Source organism: Rhincodon typus, chromosome 11, assembly GCF_021869965.1.
Source record: "Rhincodon typus isolate 14 chromosome 11, sRhiTyp1.1, whole genome shotgun sequence".
NCBI lineage: Eukaryota > Metazoa > Chordata > Chondrichthyes > Orectolobiformes > Rhincodontidae > Rhincodon > Rhincodon typus.
This window is the reverse complement of record NC_063342.1, coordinates 36,676,653-36,699,381: the sequence shown is the minus strand read 5'-3', so window position 1 is coordinate 36,699,381 and position 22,729 is coordinate 36,676,653. Positions and strand designations below refer to the sequence as shown.

Genomic DNA, 22,729 nt, shown 5'->3' with positions numbered 1-22,729 from the left:
TTATCTCATATTACATTTACAGGTTCTCCTTTATCTGTACTCTTGCCACCTCTTCAAAGAATTCTTAATACATTTATCCGGCATGATTTCCCCTTCATGAAACCATGTTGACTCCGTTTGAAGGAAAGATGTAAATGTAGAAGTAGTTCAAACTAATACCTGGAATGGGTGGGTGCCTTATAAGGAAATATTGGACATGCTAGACTTGGATCCCCTGAAGTTTAAAAGAGCAAGAGGTAACTTTGATTGAAGTATTTAAGATCATGAGGGACTTGACTCGGTGGATGTGGAGAGAATGTTTCCTTTCCTGGGAAATCTAGCTCTGGGACTCTGGTTTAAAAATAAGGAATTTCTCATTTAAGAGATGGGGCAATTTGATTTTCTCAGAGGGTTGTGCATCTTTGGAATGCTTTTCCTCAAAAGACAGTGGAAGCACAGACTTTGAATATTTTTACAGCAGAGTTGGATAGATTTTTCATTAGCGAAAGGGGAAAAAGTATTGGGGAAGGTGAGAATGTTGAGTTGAGCCTATGATCTGATCAGCCATGATCTTATTAATTGTTGGAATACGCTGGAGGGGCAAAAGGATACTCCTGCTCCGACCTCATATGTTAGTATGATCAGGAAAGTACTGTAGATCGGCATACTATTTGTTGTGTATATCCTAGAAGACAAGGGGGATGTATGTCCTACAATACATTTTTCCCAGCTTTAAAATATAAGATATGTGAGTTTTGCTTTTTGCAGTGGGCCTGAAGAGGGTTGAAAAAAGCCAATTGTGGTCATTAACATATGATTCAGAAGAATATTGCAGATAAGTTCTGATTAATTATACATTTATGTATTAGCTGTGAAATATCTGACCTTGAAAAATGTTTCTTCTAAGTATCCTCCTTTCTCTTGCTAATTAAGTTTCTCAAGAGCTGTCTTTTTTTTTGGAATTCAGGGATTATTTTGCTGACTGTTGTGGCAAGTTCCCTCAATAGAAAGTTTTTCATTTATATCCCATATTGGCTTTTATTTGTGAATTATGGATGAAAACAATGTTAATTTGGTATGCAATAAAGATTAAATCTTTCTTCATATCGTATTTTCTATAATTGAATAAAATGTTACACCCAACTGCTTCCACATTACAAATATAACCATTTCATTTGTGAAACATTAGAAAGAACTTAAGTTTCTTGGCTGCACTCACACAGCCCACAATTAAATTTGATTCAGCTCACGTTTAAAGCATGATCTTATTCTGTCTGCATAACTTCAGGTTACTTCATATTTTTAAATGTAGAAAACAACTTGTATTCGCATAGCAGGCTTAAAATATTCTCTGATTCTTTCCAAGATAGAAAATTGCATACGTTGAACAGTAGAAAGATTAGGAGATTCTCAAAGAAGTAATGTCATTGAGACATAAATGTGGTGAAAAAGCAAGGATTTCAGGAGACTATTAACAGTCATGAATTCAGCAAACCAAAGGAATTCAAAAAACAATTGTAGGGCTGAGATGGGAAGGGCTTATGTTGGATTGGAGAAAATTGCTAGGCAGGGAGGATTAGGCAAGCACTTCCCAAACTATTTGCCAACATGCCCCATTTTAATAGTTGAAAATTAACACAATTCAACATTCCAACAAAAAGAAAAGTGTTATAAAGAAGTAACATGCAGTGCTTGATTATAAAGGTCTGTGTAATATAGATCAAAATGTCATATAAATATGCCAATTTGTGATGAAAATCCTGAAGCCTTGTTGTCCAGGAGACTGCCAGGTGCTAAATCTGTGTCCTTCTCAATCAGTGTGCTTTAAGAAGCTGCTCAGGAACCTCTGACCTGTTTGTAAAGACACAATTTCATGACAGCTTACCTTAAAAGAACCATTGCAGTCGATAGAAGTGTCCAACCGTGGGTGTTTATCTAGTGATTGGCAACATCCCATTGCTGGAACAACACAAGCAGCAGCAGATTCATGTCATTTTATTCTTTATGACCCCATTCACTGTTTCTGAAAACCCATGGGAGTCACAAGTTAGAGTTCGGGAACCTCTGGATTAGGTCATGAGAGGATTTCTTTCTCACCGCAAACTCCTTGTGATTTAACCAGAATTCATTGTAGGTCTAAACATGAACATAACTATGTTGTAGTAAACAAGTAAATTTGTATTTTTATACTCAGTGGGGACCTGTAAATATAATTGCCATTGATGTGCTCAACTGGCAGAAATAAACACAGGATAAATAAAAATTAAAAAAAACATAACATTGGCTTAAATAATAGAAATGAAACCAATAAAATCTCTAAGAGCCATAAACACGTGATCTACTTCATTAATACATTGGCACAATTTCTACTTGTAGATCCCAACTGAAATCCTTATTTATTGGGATCCTATGACTAATACAGTTTTGCGGCAGAGGTCCTTTTTGAATTGTCAAATTGATTATCATTGGAATTAAAGGGAATTTTGAAAATGCGAAGAGTTTCCAAGCAATGAGAGTTAATTGTTTTGTGGTTACCCACATTTCCCACATCACTTATTACAGTTATGTTGAATAATAATATGCTGAAATAAGGCAAACGATGATCTGTTGGGCTTAGTATTCCATCGACCAAAATTAGCTTTAAAGTTTTACAAACTTAAATGATTTAACTCTGGTTAACACTGACTGGCTTGAATTAGAATTTAACTAAAATCAAAAATGATTTGGGCACAAAGGATGAAATCCTCCTATCTGTCTTAACTGTCATTGGAACAAAAATAATGACACCTTATGTTGGTTATTGTTCTACAGTTACCAGTCACACTCTGGTATCTTACTCAAGCGATTATTTTTAAATGTGATCTTAGATGGTAAACTATAACAGGAAAGTGGTGATTTTACAATTGAATCGTTTTCCTACTCCTGCCTGGGATTTCCAAATGTATATTTTCTAGCACAGTTCAAGAACCAGGAGTGAATTAGAAGAATACTTGCTGGTATTTCAAAGAACACTAACTCAGAAACAAATCTTCAACTCTTACACTCATATGGATCAGAGCAACATTGACATCGGTGGAGTAGGAATATCTAACAGATATCTACAGATAAGTATGTATGTACAGTATCGACCTCAGGGCTCATGTGTCGTGGGAGGAATAAATGTCAATTTAAGGTATTTGAGGACATGCTGAAAATATTTGTTCTTTCTCGTAAAATTTTATTGACTACTATCCTGAAGGAAATGATTCCTCATTGTGATTGGTCCTTTAGCTGCCAGACATCCTCTACTTTAAGTGACAATTAGTAATGTATAAACATTTGTTCAAAGTATAGACATTGCAGTTTAGCCCAAAGCCATGCTCACTCCATATTCAGACACTTGTACATTGGTATGGATTATTGTAAAAATGATCAAAAGGAAGGTCCCATTCTTGATTTCCTGACCCTAATCACCCAAGATCAGTTGTAACCCGAGCTGACAATAACTAGTTCAATGCAGAGTGACATGGTAATCAAACCTCTAAACTTACTGAACTATAAGCAAAGCATTGTGGATGCTGGAGATCAGAAATGAAAACAGAAAACACTATAGAAACTTTGCAGGTCTGGCAGCATCTTTGAAAACAGAAACAATGTTAATGTTTTGAGTCCAATATGGGTTTTCTTCAGAATTGTATGGCATTGCTACACACTTGAGGAACTTACAAACTCATATAAGAAGACTGTACCAGTAGGTCCATCATAGCTGATTTACACTGAAATGACTAAATGTGTATAGTTTAAGCTATTTCACAAGATTGTTAAAAACAACAGAATGGTGTAGCTCATGAATATTGGTAGTAGCACTGAAATTGCACGGAATCTACCAGATGATACCTCAGTAAACTTGGCAAAATTGTTTGGCTTGGTGGTGAATTTCTCTTTTCTGGTGAGGTAAATGATGTTTCGTTTTAGAAGTGGAACATGTGGCTATGATTCTCTCCTAACATTAGCATAAAAAAAGTATTTGCCACAGAGAAGATCCAGCTAAAAATCCCTTAAAACTATCCAAAAAAAGCATTTTTTAAAAGTACCTCCTCCTGTCCCAATGTGAAATTCTATTTTCCACATCAATGATTCAATGGCTTTTTCAAATGAGATTGCTGAGTTAATGTCATTTCTTGTCAAGTTTAAGCAGTGCATTTATGACTGATTAATGATGGATCAAGATTACGAACATGTATAGCTGTTGGGGAAGACAAATTTCCAATCAGGGCTGGATTCAAGTTTGACCGGTTGAAACTGCTATCTTATTGACATGCCTACTCCCTTTATATGATTGTTCCCTAATTTTCCTGCTTTTTCTCTCCTTCTAGCATCAATTTAGATAGGGGGAGTTCCACAGTTCTAATTTCTGTGTGAACGTAGCCCAGTGGCCACTTATCATATGCAAGCTAGCATTGTGAGAGTTAGCTGTCTATTTAACATTGAGCAATGCCATTCCTTCTTTCATTCAACAATTCCACATGTGGCGTGTTCTGCAGGATTCATTAGAATTCTAACTGATGTCACTGACATGTTATTGGCAATGGAATGTTGACTGCTTTTTAAATGGTTCAGTATAAGGCCATATTGTGTATTTGCTAAGCTAACATAAAATTTTTCTTTCTCCAGCGCTTTTCTAAAATTTCAAGAAGTATGTAAAAGAGGTGGAGGCCTCTTTTTTTCCTTTATTCATTCATGGGATGTGAGTGTTGCTGGCTGGGCATCTCTAATTGCCCAGAGGGCAGTTAATCAACCACATTGCTGTGGGTCTGGAGTCACATATAGGCCAGACCAGGTAAGGATGACAGTTTCCTTCCCTAAAGGACTTTAGTGAACCAGATGGGTTTTTCCCCCAACAATTGATGACAGATTCATGGTGGTCATCATTAGATTCTTAATTCCAGATATTTATTGAATTCAAATTCCACCATCTGCCATGGTGGGACTCAAACCCAGGACCCCAGAACATTATCTGGATTAACTGCCCAGTGATAATACCACTAGGCCATCACCTCCCCTACCAACAGCAATCTTTCCACTCTATTTAGTTTTACAATTCTGCTTTTAAAGTATCTTTCCTTCTACTTTCTGGGAAGACAGGTAAAAGATTTCAAAAAAAAAATCTGTCAGGAATATTAGTAACATTTGAGACTAATGGAAGGAATGAATGCTTGGTTGTCCTGTTTACCCAATTCTTCCATTTACAATAAAGCCAACAAGGCAACATAAATACAAAATGACATATTTAAAACAAGATTTAGAAACAGTTAACTAAAACTAACCCAACAAAAGATCTGAATCCTATCTGAACCCTTCCATGACACAATATGCAACAGAATCCTTTGAACAGTGGACTGCTAGAGAACATGAGATGGCTATATACCACAAAGTCCTCATGGAATATTTTCCCAACAGACTAGAAGAGATCAGGTACATGTATTTCGTGTTGCTCTTCCATCTGGAATCCAAAAGCAGCCAGAAAAATGGATAGACAATGGATCATGATTTTTTTCACAGTGATGAAAAGTTATTCTGTGCCTAAGTGACATTAATAATAAGTCCCCATCATCATCACTGGCAGTACCTCACAGGCGAGGTTGACCCTCTTCCACTCTCAGCGTGAGTCTGTATGTGGCTGTACAGACTGCTGCGGATTGCAGGCCCTGTTACACTTGGGGCAGGTGGTGGTTGTGGGAAGGGGTAGGTGGGATATTGGTGTGTGCACTCGTTTCATTGTTTTCGCCTGACTTCGGGTCTGGTTCTGAGGAAGGGTCACCAGACCCGAAATGTTAACTCTGTTTTTCCCTTCACAGATGCTGCCAGACCTGTAGAGCTTCTCCAGCAATTTTGTTTTTGTTCCTGATTAACAGCATCCGCAGTTCTTTTGGTTTTTATTTAGTGAGAAGACAAAATGTATTATCTTTAAGTGTGAAAAGGAAATGACTGCTCAATTTACATTTCAGGAAACTTTTTTAAAGCTCCTTCGAATTTTCAAAACTCAAACTCTTGTGGAAAGCCCTAATGTCCTGCACTCTCACTATCTCATCCGAGATTAATCAAGTGAACACAGTCCCAATGTGAGATGTACAAATTTTCAAAGGACTGTTCTTACCTGGGACCAACACATTTAAACAACTGCTGATCAGAAAAGACAAAAACTGTTGGTGGAACTCAGCAGGTCTGGCGGCTTCTGTGGGGGGAAAGCAGAGTTAACATTTCGAGTCCGGTGGCTCTGCAGCAAAACCGGAGTCGAAACACTAACTCTAATTTCTTCTCACAGATGCTGTCAGAACTGTTGAGTTTCGCCAGCAATTTCCGTTTTTTTTTGTTTCACATCCACACAGGGGGCTGTGTTAAGGGTTAAGCAGTTTCAGGTATTGTCCAATTTTGGTTAAGACTACTCCTAAAAGTAGAGTTTTTCATGTTATATAAAATCAGGCAGAGGGATCAATGTATCTGTCTAGGCGAAGCGGGTGGTTTAAGGAATTATCTGCCTATCCATGGTATTTACTATTCGCTGTACTTTCCGCACAATAAGGTCTCACATTATTATTTGAAAAGCTTTGGAAAAGGATTAAATGTAGTTCAGATCTAATACGTAGCGTCAGCGAAGGTATTGTCAGTTGTTATTCTCCATTCAGCAATTGTTTTAGAAAGCAGTGCTCCATATTGCGTTCATATTCCCTTTGTTCCTCTGGTGTGAGAATTCTGGTCCTCCCTCCCTTCTACGTTTACCCGCTTTTCCCATTCGGTTTTGTTTCATGGCTTCTCCATGACTCTTTGTTCTGTTTCTCCTCGTTCCTCCCTTACTATTCAGTGATTCTGATCTTTTCCACTCGCTCTTTTCTCAGGGTTTGGGCTGCCCACATTTCCACCCACTCTTTGACGTCAAGCTCCAGCCCCAGTGGTAATTGGATCGCTATCTCCCAGCTCCTGGGCGGATCCCATCATTCAAACCATAGCACTCCAGCCTATTATCGGAGTGTTTGTGTGTTCCCAGCCCAACGGAGCAGCTGCTCGAATGAAGTGAGGAGCTGAGGGCTGGAAAGAGGGTGTGAGGAGCCGTGAACACACCTCGGCCAAACCCAGCCCTCACCTGGAGAGCAGACCATTACTTACTGCAGAGACAACTGATGCTTAGTACCTTCCAACTCCTGCGATTTCCGTGTCTCCAGTAACGGCTCACAACATCGAGGCACTGAAGCCGGAATCTTCAATGATTTAGGATTAAAGAGCGCGAGTGAGAGGGACCGAGCTGTAATCTGATTATAAACAGAGGCGTTGTTTAAACAATTGGAAGCTAGGAATCAGTTAAAAAAATGAACTACCTTCCTATTCACTTAATCGTGATGATATGGGGTGAGTTTTTATTCTTAAAACATTAATAACTGTAGCTCTACGATTCGGTCTTTTGAATTGTTCTTAATAGTATCTCTAATAACCGTGATGTGTTTGCATCAAAAAGTACACTTCTAACAGGTTCATAGTTTTCGGTTAACTGCGATGTTTCAATTGCAAATTAAAGTACTCGTTGTTAGCCAAACAAATCCTTTGATGTAACCGTGGCATTACAGTACCTTTGGATTGTATAAATCTCCTCTTCAGACAATCGCATGAAGGCAGTCTCTAGTAGTAATAGATTTTCAAAGTGCAACATATTTTCCAACATTTTTCAATATCTGTTTCCCGTTGTACTTTCTTTTGACAAGCATACGTTAAGTTTTTCTTTGGAAAGGAATGATAAAGCTTATTAATAGATCTTACTCTCTCGAATCACCATCGCCTTTTTTTTCTTTTTGTTCAGTGACACTAGCAGACCTTGATGATGTTCATGATCAAGCAGTTCCTGTTAGGTCTCAGTACTGAAAGCCAGTGTTTGTTTACTTGTTCAGTCTGGATTGACTTCTGATTATTTTGATCAAACTTGGGTTCGTATTGGCCTGTGACCTTTACAGTAGAAGATAATTGAATTAGCATCATGATTCTGATGGTTTTAGATTTCAGTGCTGATGTACATCTTGTGATGATGCCTCAGGCATAAGGTTATTTGAATATCATTCCATGTATAAATTTAGAATTGAATAGAATAATTCCAGTCCAGCATCTATCCAATTATGTACTTTGATCTGGACTTAGTTTGTATATCTTGAAATATATGTACAGCTCAGAATATAAAAAAGTACATCAAACTGTTAGAAATGACAATATTTATTTGCCATTCTTTACTATTGATTTAAGCCTATGAATTCACAGCAGTGTTCTGAATATGGGAAATGGGACTAAAATGAGTCATGTCTCAAGCTACTGAATTTCTGGAAGTGTAAGGCATTCATCTGGAATGTTAATTTTGAAACGTATATATTTTCTGTCAAAGTGAGAAATATCTATTGGGGAATGGAACACTCATCTAGTTTGTCACTGAGCCGTCACGTCAAGCATTCCTGAGTCAGGTATATTATGGATTGGACACAAAGTGAAATACAATTTTCTCTAAGCGCTGCATTAACACCAATCTCAGAATAAAAAACCTATTTAACAACATGAATTATCATGACCTTCTAAACTAACTCATTAACTGGTATGAAAATATAAGAAAAAGATAACAACAAAGCGTAAAATCTGTCCCTCCTTTCGTCTACTCTCATGCACACCTTACTGTCAACCATTCTATGTCCAGGAAGGGCAAAAAAAAACAAACCTGTGGCCATATGAGCAAAAGTCTTTTCAACGCATTGGGAAATCATGATAGCCCTTGCACATCATAGTTACAATTGACCATTTAAAGAACTGCAATGACTTGTCATATTTTGTATCTGTCTTAACAGCAGAAAATAGAAGTACAAAGAAACTAAGGGGCAAATGAAGGAATGATGTAAAATAACATGATCAACACAAAAAATGTACAAGGCAAATTATTGTGACCATGGACTGTCAAGTCCACTAGTCCCAATGGCTAGCATCCTAAAAGGAAGTAGCTACAGAGATAGTGGAAGCATTGGTTGTCTTTCAAACTTTCTGTTGTTCTGGAATGGTCCCAGCAGATTGGTAAACTGTAACTGTAATACCACTATTTCAGAAAGAATGGAGACAAAAAGCTGGAAATTATTGCCCAAAATATCTAAGATCTGTCATTCCTTAAGTGCCAGAATCTGTTATTAGGGAGATAAGCAAGATATTTGGAAAATCATCTTGCAGTCAGAGTGAATGTGTGAATGAGTGAATTGTAAGAGGGAAGATGTGTTTGACAGATTTATCAGTCTTCAAATGTACGTATGAACATACAAATTAGGAGCAGGAGTAGGCCTTTCAACCCCCCAAGCCTGCTCAGGGCTGATCTGATGACTCCACATTCCTACCGCCAATAACCTTTTACCTCCTTGTTTATCAAAATTTATCTAATTCCGCTTTAAAAATATTCAAAGACTGTTTCCACCACACTTTTGGACAAGACAGTTCCAAAGATTCATGATGCCCTTGAAAATAATCTTCTCCTCATGTTTGTTTTAAATAGGCAACACCTTTTTAAATGATAATCCCTAATTCTAGATTCATCCACAAGAGGAAAAATCCTTTCCACATTCAACCTGTCAAGACTCTTCAGAATTTTATGTTTCAATCAAGTTGCTCTTCCAAACTCCAGCAGATACATGCCTAGCCTGTCCAAACCTTCCTCATATGTCAACCCACCCATTCCAGGTGTTAGTTGACTGGTTCCCTTATATCAAAAGCATATCTTGCTTCTGCAAAGAACTCAGATAAATTGGTTAAGTGTGATTTGCCTTTCATAAAACCACAATGAATCTGTCTGACTACTTTACATTTATCTGTATGCCTGACTATAATGTCTTTAATCATAGCTTCTAATATTTTTTGCTATGACAGAAATTTGGCTTGTTGTTCCCTTCTTTCTGTCACCCTTTTGAATAAATGATTTACATGAGCAATCTTCCAATATAATGGGACCTGAATTTAGGAAGTTTTGGAAAATTCGGATGAATGCATCAATTATCTCATTAATCAAATGTTTTAAGGGCTTAGGATAAAATCCACCAGTACCTAGGACTTGTCAGTCCACAGTTCCAACGATTCGCTCAGTATAATTTCCCTGATGATTGTAATTTTCTTGAGTTCCCCTCTCCCTTCCATTTTGTGATTTACAGCTGTTTCCAGGATGTTACTTGTGTTCTCTGGAGTGAAGATGGATGCAAAATGTCTGTTCATTTATCTGGCATCTTCTTATTTTCTCTTATTACCTCTTTAGTCTCATTTCCTATTGGACCAACATTCATTCGTTAACTTTTCTATAATATCTATAGAAACTCTTACAGTCAGATTTTTATATTTATAGCTAGCTTTCTCTCACTCAATTGTTTCTCCATCCTTGTTAATCTTCTAATCATTCTTTGCTGTCCTTTATATTCTGCCCAATTCCCTGACCTGCCAACCACCTTTGTGCAATTATATTCTTCATTTGATGTTTGATTCTAACTTTAATATTTTTAGCTGGTGTATCCTCCCCTTGGACTTTTTCTTTCTCTAAAACGTATCTATTCCATGAATTGTGAACTATCCCGTTAAATATCTGCCACTCCATCTCTATTGACCTGTCACTTACTCTAGTTTGCTGCTTCACTTTAGCTAACTCTGCCTTCAGACTTTTCTTTAAATATAAAATGCTCATCTTGTACTCTTCCTTCTCTCCCTCAAACTGAATGTAAATTCAAACCTGTTATGTTCACATATAACAGATAAGGTAGATAAAGGGGGACCTGTAGATGTAACGCATTTGGATTTTCAAATGGCATTGGATAAGGTGCCACAAAAAATGTTGCTGCGCAACATTAAGAGTTAATGGGCTTGAGGGTGATTTATGAGCATGGATAGTGGATTGGGTAACTAACAACAAATTGAGATTTAAGATACATGGGTCTTTTTCAATTTGGAAACTGTAAGTAGTGGATTGTTACATAGGTCAGCACTGGAGCCTCAAATATGTACAACAGCAGATCGGGGCTAGGATTCCTGTGGCAAGTATGCAGCTCCTGACTCCCCAAAGCCTCCCTCTGGCACTACCCCTTACAACTACAGCACGGGACTGTAGAAGTTCAAAAAGACGGTTCAGAACCACGTTCTTGAGGGCAATAATTGCTAACCAAAGCAACAATAGCCCAGCAGTGATGAACAAATTTGAAAAAATTAGTAGATGAAATATAATGGGAATTATGCAAGTTAGCAGGAAGAACAGAAAAACAGAATGTTATTTAAATGGAGAAAAATGGCAAAATGCTGCAGTACAGAGGGATTTGGACCTCCTTGTTCATGAATCACAAAAGCATCATCATGCAGGTACAACACATAATTAGGAAAGCAAATATAATTATCCCTTTTATTGCAGAGGAATGAAGTATAAATTGGAGAAATGTTGCTGCAAGTGAATGGACTAGCACATCTGGAGTACTCTGTATAGTTTTGTTCATTTTACTTAAGGAGGGATATTTTTGCACTGAAAGCAGCTCAGTGAATGTTCATTAGTCTGATCCCTGTGATGACGTGTTAATCTTTTGACAAGTTGAGCAGGTTCATCCTATACTCATTGGAGTCTAAGAAATGGGAGATGATCTTATTGAAACATATAAGATTCTGCAGGAGCTTGGCTGGATAGGTGCTGAGTGAATGTTTTATCTTGATGAGGAATCTAGAATTAGGGAGCACAGTTTTAAAATAAGGTTCCTCACATTTAAAACAAAAATAAGCAAGAATTTCTTTCCTCAGAGGGTCATTATTCTTTGGAATTCACTTCCACGGAAAATAGTTGTAGCTCGGTCTTTGAAAATATTCAAGGCTGAATCTGACAGACTTTTGATTGACAAGAGAATTCAAATTTTATGAAGGACAAGCAGGAAATTGGAGTTAAAATCATGATCTTATTGAATGGTAGAGGCTGCTCAATGGACTGGATTGCCTGTTCCTGGCCCTGTTTCTCATGTTATGATGTTAGTATTCATGTTGCTATGTTTCAATCCACAGTGTAATGACTCTGCTAATCCTTCATGAAGTTTGCAGGCATAAATCTTGTTTTATATTCTTCTTCCATTTTAAATAAACTATTGACCTGAGCAGAATCCTTTAGCTTAAAAATCTTCTTTTATATCTTTTCCCAAGTTCCCTTGAACTAAATAAGCCTAAATTTTAGAGAAGTATTTTTTAAACAAAATATTTGAAAGATGAGCAACAATGTGGCTACCTACTCTGCATCCTCTCCAGAGTTGCAATATCAATTGCCATATGCAAGGACCAAAACATAAAGTTAATCCAATTCAATTGAATTCAAAACTGGACACTGTACTTCATAACAAGTGTGGCACTATTTATTTTGAATACTGTAGTTTTGACAATATGGTCTAAATGCTATTTGCTTTGACAATGAGAACCTCACATTACTTCAACAGGATTATTGAGTGTTATATCACTCACGCATTTTAGATCCAGCAACAGCTAAAGGATTGGATATTTGTCTTGGGTAGTGGTGGTAACCATGAATGGAATAATCACTTAATATATGCACCTTTTGCTATTCAGTTCCATGGACTGTGTATGTATCACCACCTCAGGCAAATTTCTGCCTTAAGCATATTCAATGGTGAACATAAGGATGAACTGAGAGCAAGAATTATAAACAAAAGTTGTATTTGCTGTCCCTTTTGGAATAGTTGGTGGTACATATGCCAGTTGAATAGGTGCAATGTCATATTTACTGCTCAATTATAAAATCTGCAAACGCAAGAACAAAGTGTGCATTTAGAATGAATACATCATGCTTAGTTTGATAAGCCCTCTTTAAATTCTTGTGCAAAGTGACTGACTCTCTGCATTGTACATGTTATCATTTACATTGTTTCCCAGACATTGCTACCCTATTGTGTTGAGGTTACTCAATTCCTTACAGACTACAGGTTAGAAATTTCTCTTGGTATTCTGGTGGGTACCTGTCTGTTTGAAATCAATGCTTTACTTTGGGAAAAGGAGAACAGCATTTTCTTTCCTTTTCAGTGGAATGATGTGACTTTGAAAGCTAGCCACCAGTGTTCCTGAGATGGTTGTAGGTTTTCCAATAAAATAATCTGAATAATTCTGAAGATCTACCTATAAAAGCCTCTGAAGCAGTATTTTGTGTCTTCAGTTTTGAGTTTAAAAACAAACTGAGGATAACAGATAATTCTACAAAGTGTTTCTGATTGTGCTCTTCATAACTTCAAATACAAGTTCTATATCAAAAGAGACTGGCAATTATCAAGCATTTTCATGTCCCCAGGATGTTCCAGAATGGTACTTATTAAATGATGCACATTCAGAGTGTAGTCACATATTATGTAGGATATTTGTACACTTATAGACTTTGCTGTCTACAGTTGAAAATTTAATGAAAATTACAAAGTGAATTTGAGATATTTGTTTGAAGTTAGATAAACATTGACAAGTTGGAGAGCACATGATTATGTCACACTGACGTGAAGCCTAGGTCTAATACTGTGGTAATTCTAGCTTACTCATAACTTGAGCTTCATAACAACTACATAACTGCATTATTTTGCAAACAAATCATTAGCCTAGACTTTCCTCCTGTTCATACACTTTTTAGGATGGCATTGTGGACAGGAGAGAGAAATTGGGGAATTTTGTCACCTCCTCACCAGAGACGAATGGGATTTTCCTGTAGAAGTGATATTTAAGTGGACATAAATACATCTAACAATAATGAATAAAATCCATCATTACATGCATTTGTTTTCATTATTCCTAAGTAAATATTGCATTTCAGGATTCAAAGTTGCAAAGGAGACAGGTACTTTCAAATCACAAGCTGGGGAATAGATCGCACTTTTTAAATATATTTCCTTGCGATGAATATCACTGACAAAGAGGTGTGTGTTGCTTGCTCCTAATTGCTAGTGAGAGGGTGATGGTGCAACACCTTTTTGACTACTTTCAGCACAGCTGGTGTAGGTCCTATTATACTAAATTGAAAACTTTTTAAAAATCATTGATCTTGTTCAGTTATCCAAAGGCAACTGTCAACAGGAGTACATAAGGACTGCGGTTGTTACATACATGCTTCTCTTCTGCATTCCAGTACTAATTCTCAGAATCAGACCCCATCAAACTCAACATTACTTGCATTGTTTGCCAAGGTTAATCTACTCTGGCCAGCTGCAGGGGCCACAAGTGCATGCAACGTTCACCTTGTCGTAGTTCTAGCAAAATAATTGCCATGAAAGAAATCCAGCGTATTTAATAAGTTACGGGAAGAATCTTACAGGGCTTGAAGGACATGAGCTATGTCGAGAAATGTGGGAGTCATAGAGTCATAAAGCTGTACAGCAGGCAAACAGACACTTCAATCCACCTTGACTATGCTGACCAGATGTCCTAAATTAATCCAGTCCTATTTGCCAGCATTTAGCCCCTATCCCTCTATGGCTCAGTGGTTAGCACTGCTGCCTCAAAGCACCAGGGATCTGGGTTCCATTTCACCCTCGGGTGACTGTCTGAGTAGAGTTTGCACATTCTCCCCGTTTCTGCATGGGTTTCCTCCGGGTGCTCCGGTTTCCTCCCACAGCCCAAAAATGTGCAGGCTGGGTGGTTTGGCCGTGCTAAATTGCCCATAGTGTTGAGCGATGTGTAGATTAGGTGGGTTATAGGGGGATGGGTCTGGGTGGGATGTTCTGAGAGTCAGTGTGGACTTGTTGGGCTGAAGGGCCTGTTTCCACGCTGTAAGGATTCTATGAAAATGATCTAGATAATCAATTCTACTAATGTTAAACCCTTTCATTCACATGTCCATCCAGATGCTTTTTAAATGTCATAACTGAACCAGCCTCTAGCACTTCCGCTGACAGTTCATTCCATACATGCACCACCCGCTGTGTGAAAATGTTGCCCCTTAGGTCCCTTTTAAATCTTGCACCTTTCACCTTAAATCTAAGCCCTCTAGTTTTGGAACCCCCCCCCCCAAACCAATCCTGGGTAAACAACCTTGGATATTCACCCTATCCATGCCCCTCGTAATTTTATAAACTTCTATAAGGTCCATCGTGAGTCTCCGATACTCCAGAGAAAATAACCCCAGCCTATTCAGCCTCCTGGTATAGCTCAAACCCTCCAAATCTTTTCTGAAACCTTTCAACTTTCACAACATCCTTACTATCACAGGCAGACTGGAATTGCACACAGTATTCCAAAAGTGGCCTAACCAATGTCCTGTAAAGCTGTGACATGACCTCCCAACTCCTATACTCAATGCACTGAGCAATAAAGGCAAGCATACCAAACACCTTCTTCACTATCCTGTCTATCTGGGACCCCAGTTTCAAGGAACAATGAACCTGAGCTCCAAAGTATCTTTGCCCAGCAAGACTCCCCAGGACCTTACCATTAAGTGTGTAAGTCCCTGCCCTGATTTGCCTTTCCAAAATGCAGCACCTCACATTTATCTAAATTGAACTCCATTTGCCACTTCTCAACCCACTGGCCCCTTTGATCAAGGTCCCATATCACTCTGAGGTAATCTTCTTCACCGTCCAATACACCTCCAATTTTGATGTCTTCTGCAAACTTACTAACCATATCTCCTATGTTCACATCCAAATCATTTATGTGAGTGAAAAGCAGTGGACCCACCACCGATCCTTGTGCCACACCGCTGGTCACAGGCCTCCAGTCTGAAAAGCAACCCTCCACCACCACCCTCTGTCTTCCACCTTCAATCCATTTCCGTGTCCAAATAACTATTTCTCCCTCTATTCCATGTGATCTAACCTCACTAACTAGTCTACCATGTGGAATCTTGTCCGACGCCTTACTGAAGTCCATATAGATCATGTCCACCATTCTGCCTTCATCTATTTTCTTTGTCACTTCTTCAAAAAACTCAATCAAGTTAGTGAGGCATAAAGCCATGTTAACTATCCCTAAACAGTCCTTGCCTTTCCAAATGCATGTAAATCCTATCCCTCAGGATCCCTTCAAACAACTTTCCCACCACTGATGTCAGTATTATGTGAGAGGTTGAATGAAGCCTTTCTGAATGTTGGGAGCAACATATTGCATTTTCAAACTGAGTTCCAGGTGTTGAGACAAGATTCTTCCACAGAGCATTGAGATGCCCATTTCTTGTTCACAGTTGGCATTATCTGCAAATCTCACTTCATTAATGTGCAGCTTCCTTTCCTACTATCTCCCATAAGGAAACTCAGTACCAACAATTCCTGTCGTGAAAGTCAGAGCAGGCACCTGGCAACTTCAGCTCACTGCATACTCCTCTTTATTACCATCTTGGACATCTCAGGTTATGCTCCAGGGCAGCTGACGCCTTCCCCTTCACCAGTCCACAGATGCAGGCATCCATTACCTTCCAGCCTCTCTGGACTCTAATAGCATCTTTCCAATCCATTTCGAGGACACTTAGAATTGTAAAGATGTACAGCATGGAACCATACCTTTCGGTCCAACTCATCCATGCCAACCAGTTATCCTAAATTAATCTAGTCCCATTTGCCAGTATTTGGCCCATATCCCTCTAAACTCTTCCTATTCATATACCCATCCAGATGCCTTTTAAATGCTGTAATTGTACCAGCCTCCACCACTTCCTCTGGCAGATCGTTCCGTAGTTCCATACACGCAGTATCCTCTGCTTGAAAAAGTTGCCCTTTAGGTCCCTTTTAAATCTTTCCCCTCACACCTTAAACCTATGCCCTCTAGTTTTGGATTCCACTACCCTGAGGAAAAGACCTTGGCTGTTCACCCTATCCATTCCCCTCATGACTTTATAAACTTCTATAACTTCATCCCCTCAGTCTCCAACGTTCCAAGGGAAGTAGCCCCAGCCCATTCAGCCTCTCACTACAGCTCAAACCCTCCAACCCTGGTAACATCCTTGTAAATCTTTTCTAAACACTTAAAGTTTCACAACATCTTTCCTATAGCAGGGAGACCAGAATTGAATGCAGTATTCTGAAAGTGACATTATCAATGTCCTCTACAGCCACAACATGATCTCCCAACTCCTATACTCAATGCACTGACCAATGTAGGCAAGTATGCCAAACGCCTACTTCACCACCCTGTTTTTCTGAGACTCTACTTTCAAGGAACTATGAATCTGCACACTAAGGTCTCTTTGTTTGGCAACATTCCCCTGGACCTTACCATTTTGTTTAAAACTGCAATTTTGGGTGCACTGGCAACTAGCACTGCAGTGTTGCTGGAAGGATACTTAGTGTGCAGGGACAGGCAAGCGGCTCACAGATTGGACTAGGGCTGTTAGCTTACTCTCTTAGACCTCGCTGACCTTGAGCCAATCTGGATGCTCACTGCATTCCTGCATTACCTCGCTTTGTCACACTTTCTGCACCCTGCCCTACCCACCACCATCAGCAGCAGCCAAAGCCATTAGGCTCTCAGTTTGTCTGTCTCACCTTACCACTTAGTGCGGGCACAAAGCCAGGACATTTGTCATTGTTGTCACTTGTCCCCAGTAATGATAAGTGAGGTAGCTTTCAGATAGTGTATCCCTGTGCAATAAGTCAAGGACAGCCTCCAATACCTTTCCAGGGGCTTGGTCACAGACAGTCAACGACCTGGGGCAGTCAGGATCAGGATCCTCTCCTCCTAAAGGAGTGAGGAGTGAAATGTCAGGCAACTCACCAGTTGACTAGGCTCTTTTAGCGGTTTTGTGGGCTGTTTCCTCCTGCAGTGGGAGAAAGGTAGGGATTCAGTGAGATGAAGGTGGGACCACAGCTATCAATGCTAGTGCAGGTGGAAAAAGTGAAGAGCTGTACCGAGCGAGCGAGTAGGCATTGCAGAGGGCGTCCATGGTTGGTGATGTGGGGTTGGGCAAGAGTGTGTGAAGGAGGATTTTGCATTCCGTAGTAAGAGTCACAGAGCAAGAAACTTAGTGAGAGCTAGGTGTGATAGCAGAGAAAGGATGAGTGAAAAGTCGCAGAGAGAAGTTGGTGGCAGTAACCCTGAAAGAGTGGATGTCATTGATCTTTCTCCGACATTGCTGGGCATCCTCCTCAGAGCTGAAATCACACTGATCTGGGTGGCAAACTCAGCTCAGGCCAGCACACTTTGGTATTGTGGCATTCACAGCTAGCCGTGGATGGCCCTCTTCTGCAGGATTTCCAGGTTCCCATCTGTAAAGTGAGGAGACGCCAGCCTACCCTTCTCTGCAGTATCTGGGGCAAATATCTGGGGCATCTTGCCGGGCAGCTAAGGACTGTGGGACTTGTGCAGTTTCATATGACCTTTTAAAGATGGTGCTGGCACCATGGATCTATTCTGTATCATCTTGTACATTAGCAAGTTCGTTGGGTGATAGAATCGGGCTAGGACTAGGTGAATACATTGCCATAGGGACAGGTTAGATGGTTAATGAGGTGTGTTTGGGATAATATAGTGAGAAATCATGCTAGGTCCCATGGAGAGAGAGACACTGAACAAAACTCAACGAAATTACACTTATCCAATAAGTAACAAGCTTCAACCCAGTGTTTCTGATGAAGCCCTGATAATAGCTGAAAGAACAGGTTCTGCAGATTAATGTTCATTTACTATTTATTTATCTGCAGTACTACCTGAAAAACAGATGAAAATCCTTCATTCTCCACTTGTGCATTCCAGGTGACAGACCAAATGAAATCCTTGGCACATGCTTTCAACATTTTTCACAACTTTCAAAGATTTCATTTCCAGTCTCAGGAAGCTTTTATTTCCAGCAGCAGGGAATTCCAATTTCCTTTGGCTTTTGGGAAGCCAAAATCTACACAACAGCTACTGAGTTTGGTTGGCATGGAGATGTAGCTGAATTTGTTAACTGTCAATCTTAGTTAGCTGATAAAGCTCAGACCAAACAGTTAAGCTCTGGTCAGGATGTTGCCAGAGTAATGTAGCAAGAATTGGTAATCTCAAAATCATTTCCTAATGAGAAGCTTTTAGTCTTGCACTGAACAGAACTGGGAATGCAAGAAAAGAAACTTTGAAAGGGAACAGAGACTCATGGATAAAAAAAGGATAAGGTGGTTGGACCAATATTGGCAAGAATGTGTTTGAAGTTGCAGCCTCTTTTAATGTTGTTATGGGTCATTAATTAACTAAGCTAACTAAGATTGATAGTGAACAGTCCAGTTGTATTGCCATACCAACTCCAGCTCAACTAAACAGTTTTGTTCACTCATGCTCCATAATTATTCCCTTTTAAACTTTGGTTTCTTCTGTCATAGTCCTGATGACTGCAAGATGAAAAGATTTTCATTATCACAAAATGTTGGAAATATTCAGGACAGGCAGCATCTGTAGAGGGAGAAACAGCTAACTGGTATGACCTGTCATCAGAATTGTGGCTTAAGGTTTTTTTCTTACAGTACTTGTGGAACATAATGCAAAAGATTAGGGCCCAAATTTTCAAATCTACATCAAGCACGCAGAGGCAGGAGAAATCCCAGTCCCAGGAAGCCAACGTTTTAAAATGCTGCCTGCAGTTCCCATTTTTTTTCTGGATGTACTTGGCTTGACTGTAACCTGGCAAGAGTGCGAGCCTTTGAGGTAGGCAGGGCAGGTAGCTTGTCTGGTGACTGTGGTACTGTTCAATGTTTTAAAAGTAAAATAACGCTCCCATCCCGTCACTCTCCATGCTCTATAAATAAAGTTATGTCTATGGATGATGATCATTGAAAAATGATCTCTTTTTGTTGTAAAACACATTCAATACACTGAAATTCCTTCAAGATTAAAACAAATATTTCACTTAAGTTCTTAAAATAATTTTGTTCCAAGAGCAGCTGAAGATGTCCATCAAAATGTTCACTTCAAAGGCACCCAATTGTGAAAATGATTGTTCCAGAAATCAGTCTCACAGCACATGACCTATCATGGCACTTGTCAATGGAAACAATGAAATATGTAGCTCTGATTTAGTCTATAAACTCAATTCATTTGTTCGACAGTTCCTTGATAGCTTTGGAAGTACTTTGACAGGTTGATAGTGCCTTGAGAGGTTTGGCTGCCCGATGATCATCCCAGTCATCATCTAAGTGATAGATAGTGTCATCGACAGTCGTGTGACATTTGCTCAATGTTAACCTACCCAATGACGTTCAGTTTTGGTTCCACCAGGCCACTCAGCTCCTGACTTCATTACACCCTTGGTCCAAACACGGACAAAAGATCTGAATTCCAGATATGAGATAAAAGTGACTGCCCTTGACATCAAAGGCCAACATTTGACTGAATGTGACATCAAGGAGCCCTGGCAAAACCAACTCAATAGGAATCAGCAAGAAAAATCTCCATTAATTGGAATAAAATCTAACACAAAGTACAATTGTTGTGGTTGTTGTTAATCAATCATCTCAGTCCCATGAATGAATTAAATATGATTTAGTGCACTTTTTGATGCACAAACTTTTCGCAATCCAAATGTGTGCCTCACACCCCCAATCCCATACTTCCACAGTATTTTGATCTAAAATGTATCTCATTCTAATGGAAGTAAAAAAAAAGTCAATGTTAGAGTGTAAAAGAAATTGTAAAATAATCTTGACATTTCATAAAGATGTGAGATGAGTTTTTGATTGCCAACTATTCCTGGAACAGAATGTGATGTGCTATCTTGCAAAGTGTTGTGATTAAATTCTTGTTAATACTTCACTGCCTCTACAGTGAAGTAGGTATCTGCTAATGTTGCATCTAACTGCTTTTGTTTTTCTCTATATAAGGAGGCCTGTAAGAAATTAATATTACCAATCTAGCCGACGGATTAACACCAATGCACTGGAATTGTAATAACATGTGTTTCAAAAGACCCTTTCCTTCTAAAGCAACAAGAATTTATTCATTTTTCAGAGCACCTATATTTGTGGCTTCTTGAAATGTGATGCTAATTTGTACTGTGTAAGTGGACAATTTATCGATGCTAATGGGCAGTTGGGTGACATTGTCCCAGTCTATTGAAGAGCAGAGTGAACAAGCCTTGGTTGAATCGTTTTATACTGGATTTAGACTCTAGGTTGTGTCTAGTTACCCGTTTATCCAGTTGCACTTTAGTTGCATGTGTAGTATGTGTAAAAGTTACAGAAATTAGCCATTGGCAGTCTTGAAGAGTTGCCCACTGTTGAAACCACAAAGTTCAGATCGCATGGTAGTAATGATGCTGATGCTATCAGCAATCACCACCAGTATTCCTCTGAAATTGACAGCACCTTTTGGCATCACCATACATACACTTAAGTATGGGAAAATCCAGAATTTACCATCAGTGATTCTTGGCTTCCCCGTAGTGTTCATGGAAGTCAAGTAGAAATCATTGAACTGACGCAAATGTTCCCCTTTGTGCTTTATCTACAATGTAAAAACCCCTGATAGAGTCACAGCTTGCTTCATGAGGTATAGCAACCTTTTTAACAATGTATTAAGTTCGTAATTACAGTTGCACTCACTGCCTCTTAAAATCTAATTTTACATTCGTAGAAAGCCAAATTTCTTCATTATGATAAATTTGCATTTTAAACATTATTTAAAATCTTGGTGTTATTTCTGCCTGCACTTTAATCCCATGTGTGTCTGATTTATTTAATTAACTTGCTAAAATATGAATTGAAAATGAAAAATTCAATCCATTTTACTTCCTCGCTTGCTCACTGTGAAAACACTTCAATATGGTTGGTTGCTTATCCTGTTGGATGACGTAGTTGTTGAACATCTGGCAATCCCTTGAAATAGTGCCTGATTCAGACTGACATTGAGAATGAAAACATTCATGCCAAAGACGTCTTTGGGTCTTTGAGAGCAACTTTTCTTGACATTGCAAGTGAGCTGTCACTTTGCTGCTAAGCACCAAATGTGTACCAATGAAAACAGTTTCTTCAATGTTTCTATCTCAGTGAACCTGAATTATAGCACTGAGTCTCAATGCAAGTAAACAAATAGAGTAGGTAATATACCTTCTTAATCTGAATAGTAGGGAGTTATTTATAGGGAGACAGTGCTAATGTCACTTGACTAGTAATCCAGAGGACCAGGCTGACGCAATGGTAGCAGGGATGGCAGCTGGTAGAATTTAAGTTCACTTAATCAATACATTTAGAATTGGAAGCTATTCTTAGTAACGGTGACAATGAAACTATCATCGATATGTCATAAAAATACCATCTGGTTCACTTATTCTTTAGAGAAGAAAATCTGGCCCACATGTGACTGCCGGTCCACAGCAACTTTTAACTGCCTTCTGAAATCACAAGCCACTCAGTTGCCACTAATTACAGCAAAGTCAAAAAAGACTATAGCATTAAAGATGGGCTTGAGTTGGGGTGGTGTGGGAAGTGGGTTCACTTCTACTTCTCCCACATTCCACGAAAGATTTGGAGGAACACAGTTCAGGACAAAAACAAAATAGAAATTGCTGGAAAAGCTCAGCAGGTCTGGCAGCATCTGTGGAGAGACATCAGAGTTAATGTTTTGGGTGAAGTGACCCTTCCTCAGAACAGTTCAGGGCGGTACTGATCTGCAAACTGCAGACCTCTTCTGAATTTGTTTCATAATTCATTGGTGATGGTACTATTTTTAAGGTTAAAACCTGATTAAAGGTGATCTTGTCTCTCTCACAACGTATTCTTTCCCCTTTAGGAGCTAAGCAACTGCCATTTTGTCCTTAACAGTGCCAATGTAA

General features: G+C 39.0%; 1 protein-coding gene across 1 annotated transcript in view; it reads left to right on the top strand.

The window, feature by feature from the left end:
* Positions 1–7,008: 7,008 nt before the first annotated feature.
* Positions 7,009–22,729, top strand: part of LOC109929720 (immunoglobulin superfamily member 3-like) — a 189,911-nt gene continuing 174,190 nt past the window's right edge. The window contains exon 1 of the mRNA XM_048602957.1: positions 7,009–7,362. Coding sequence (XP_048458914.1) covers positions 7,323–7,362 — 40 coding nt within the window. The 5' untranslated portion in view covers positions 7,009–7,322. The remainder of the gene's footprint in view (positions 7,363–22,729) is intronic.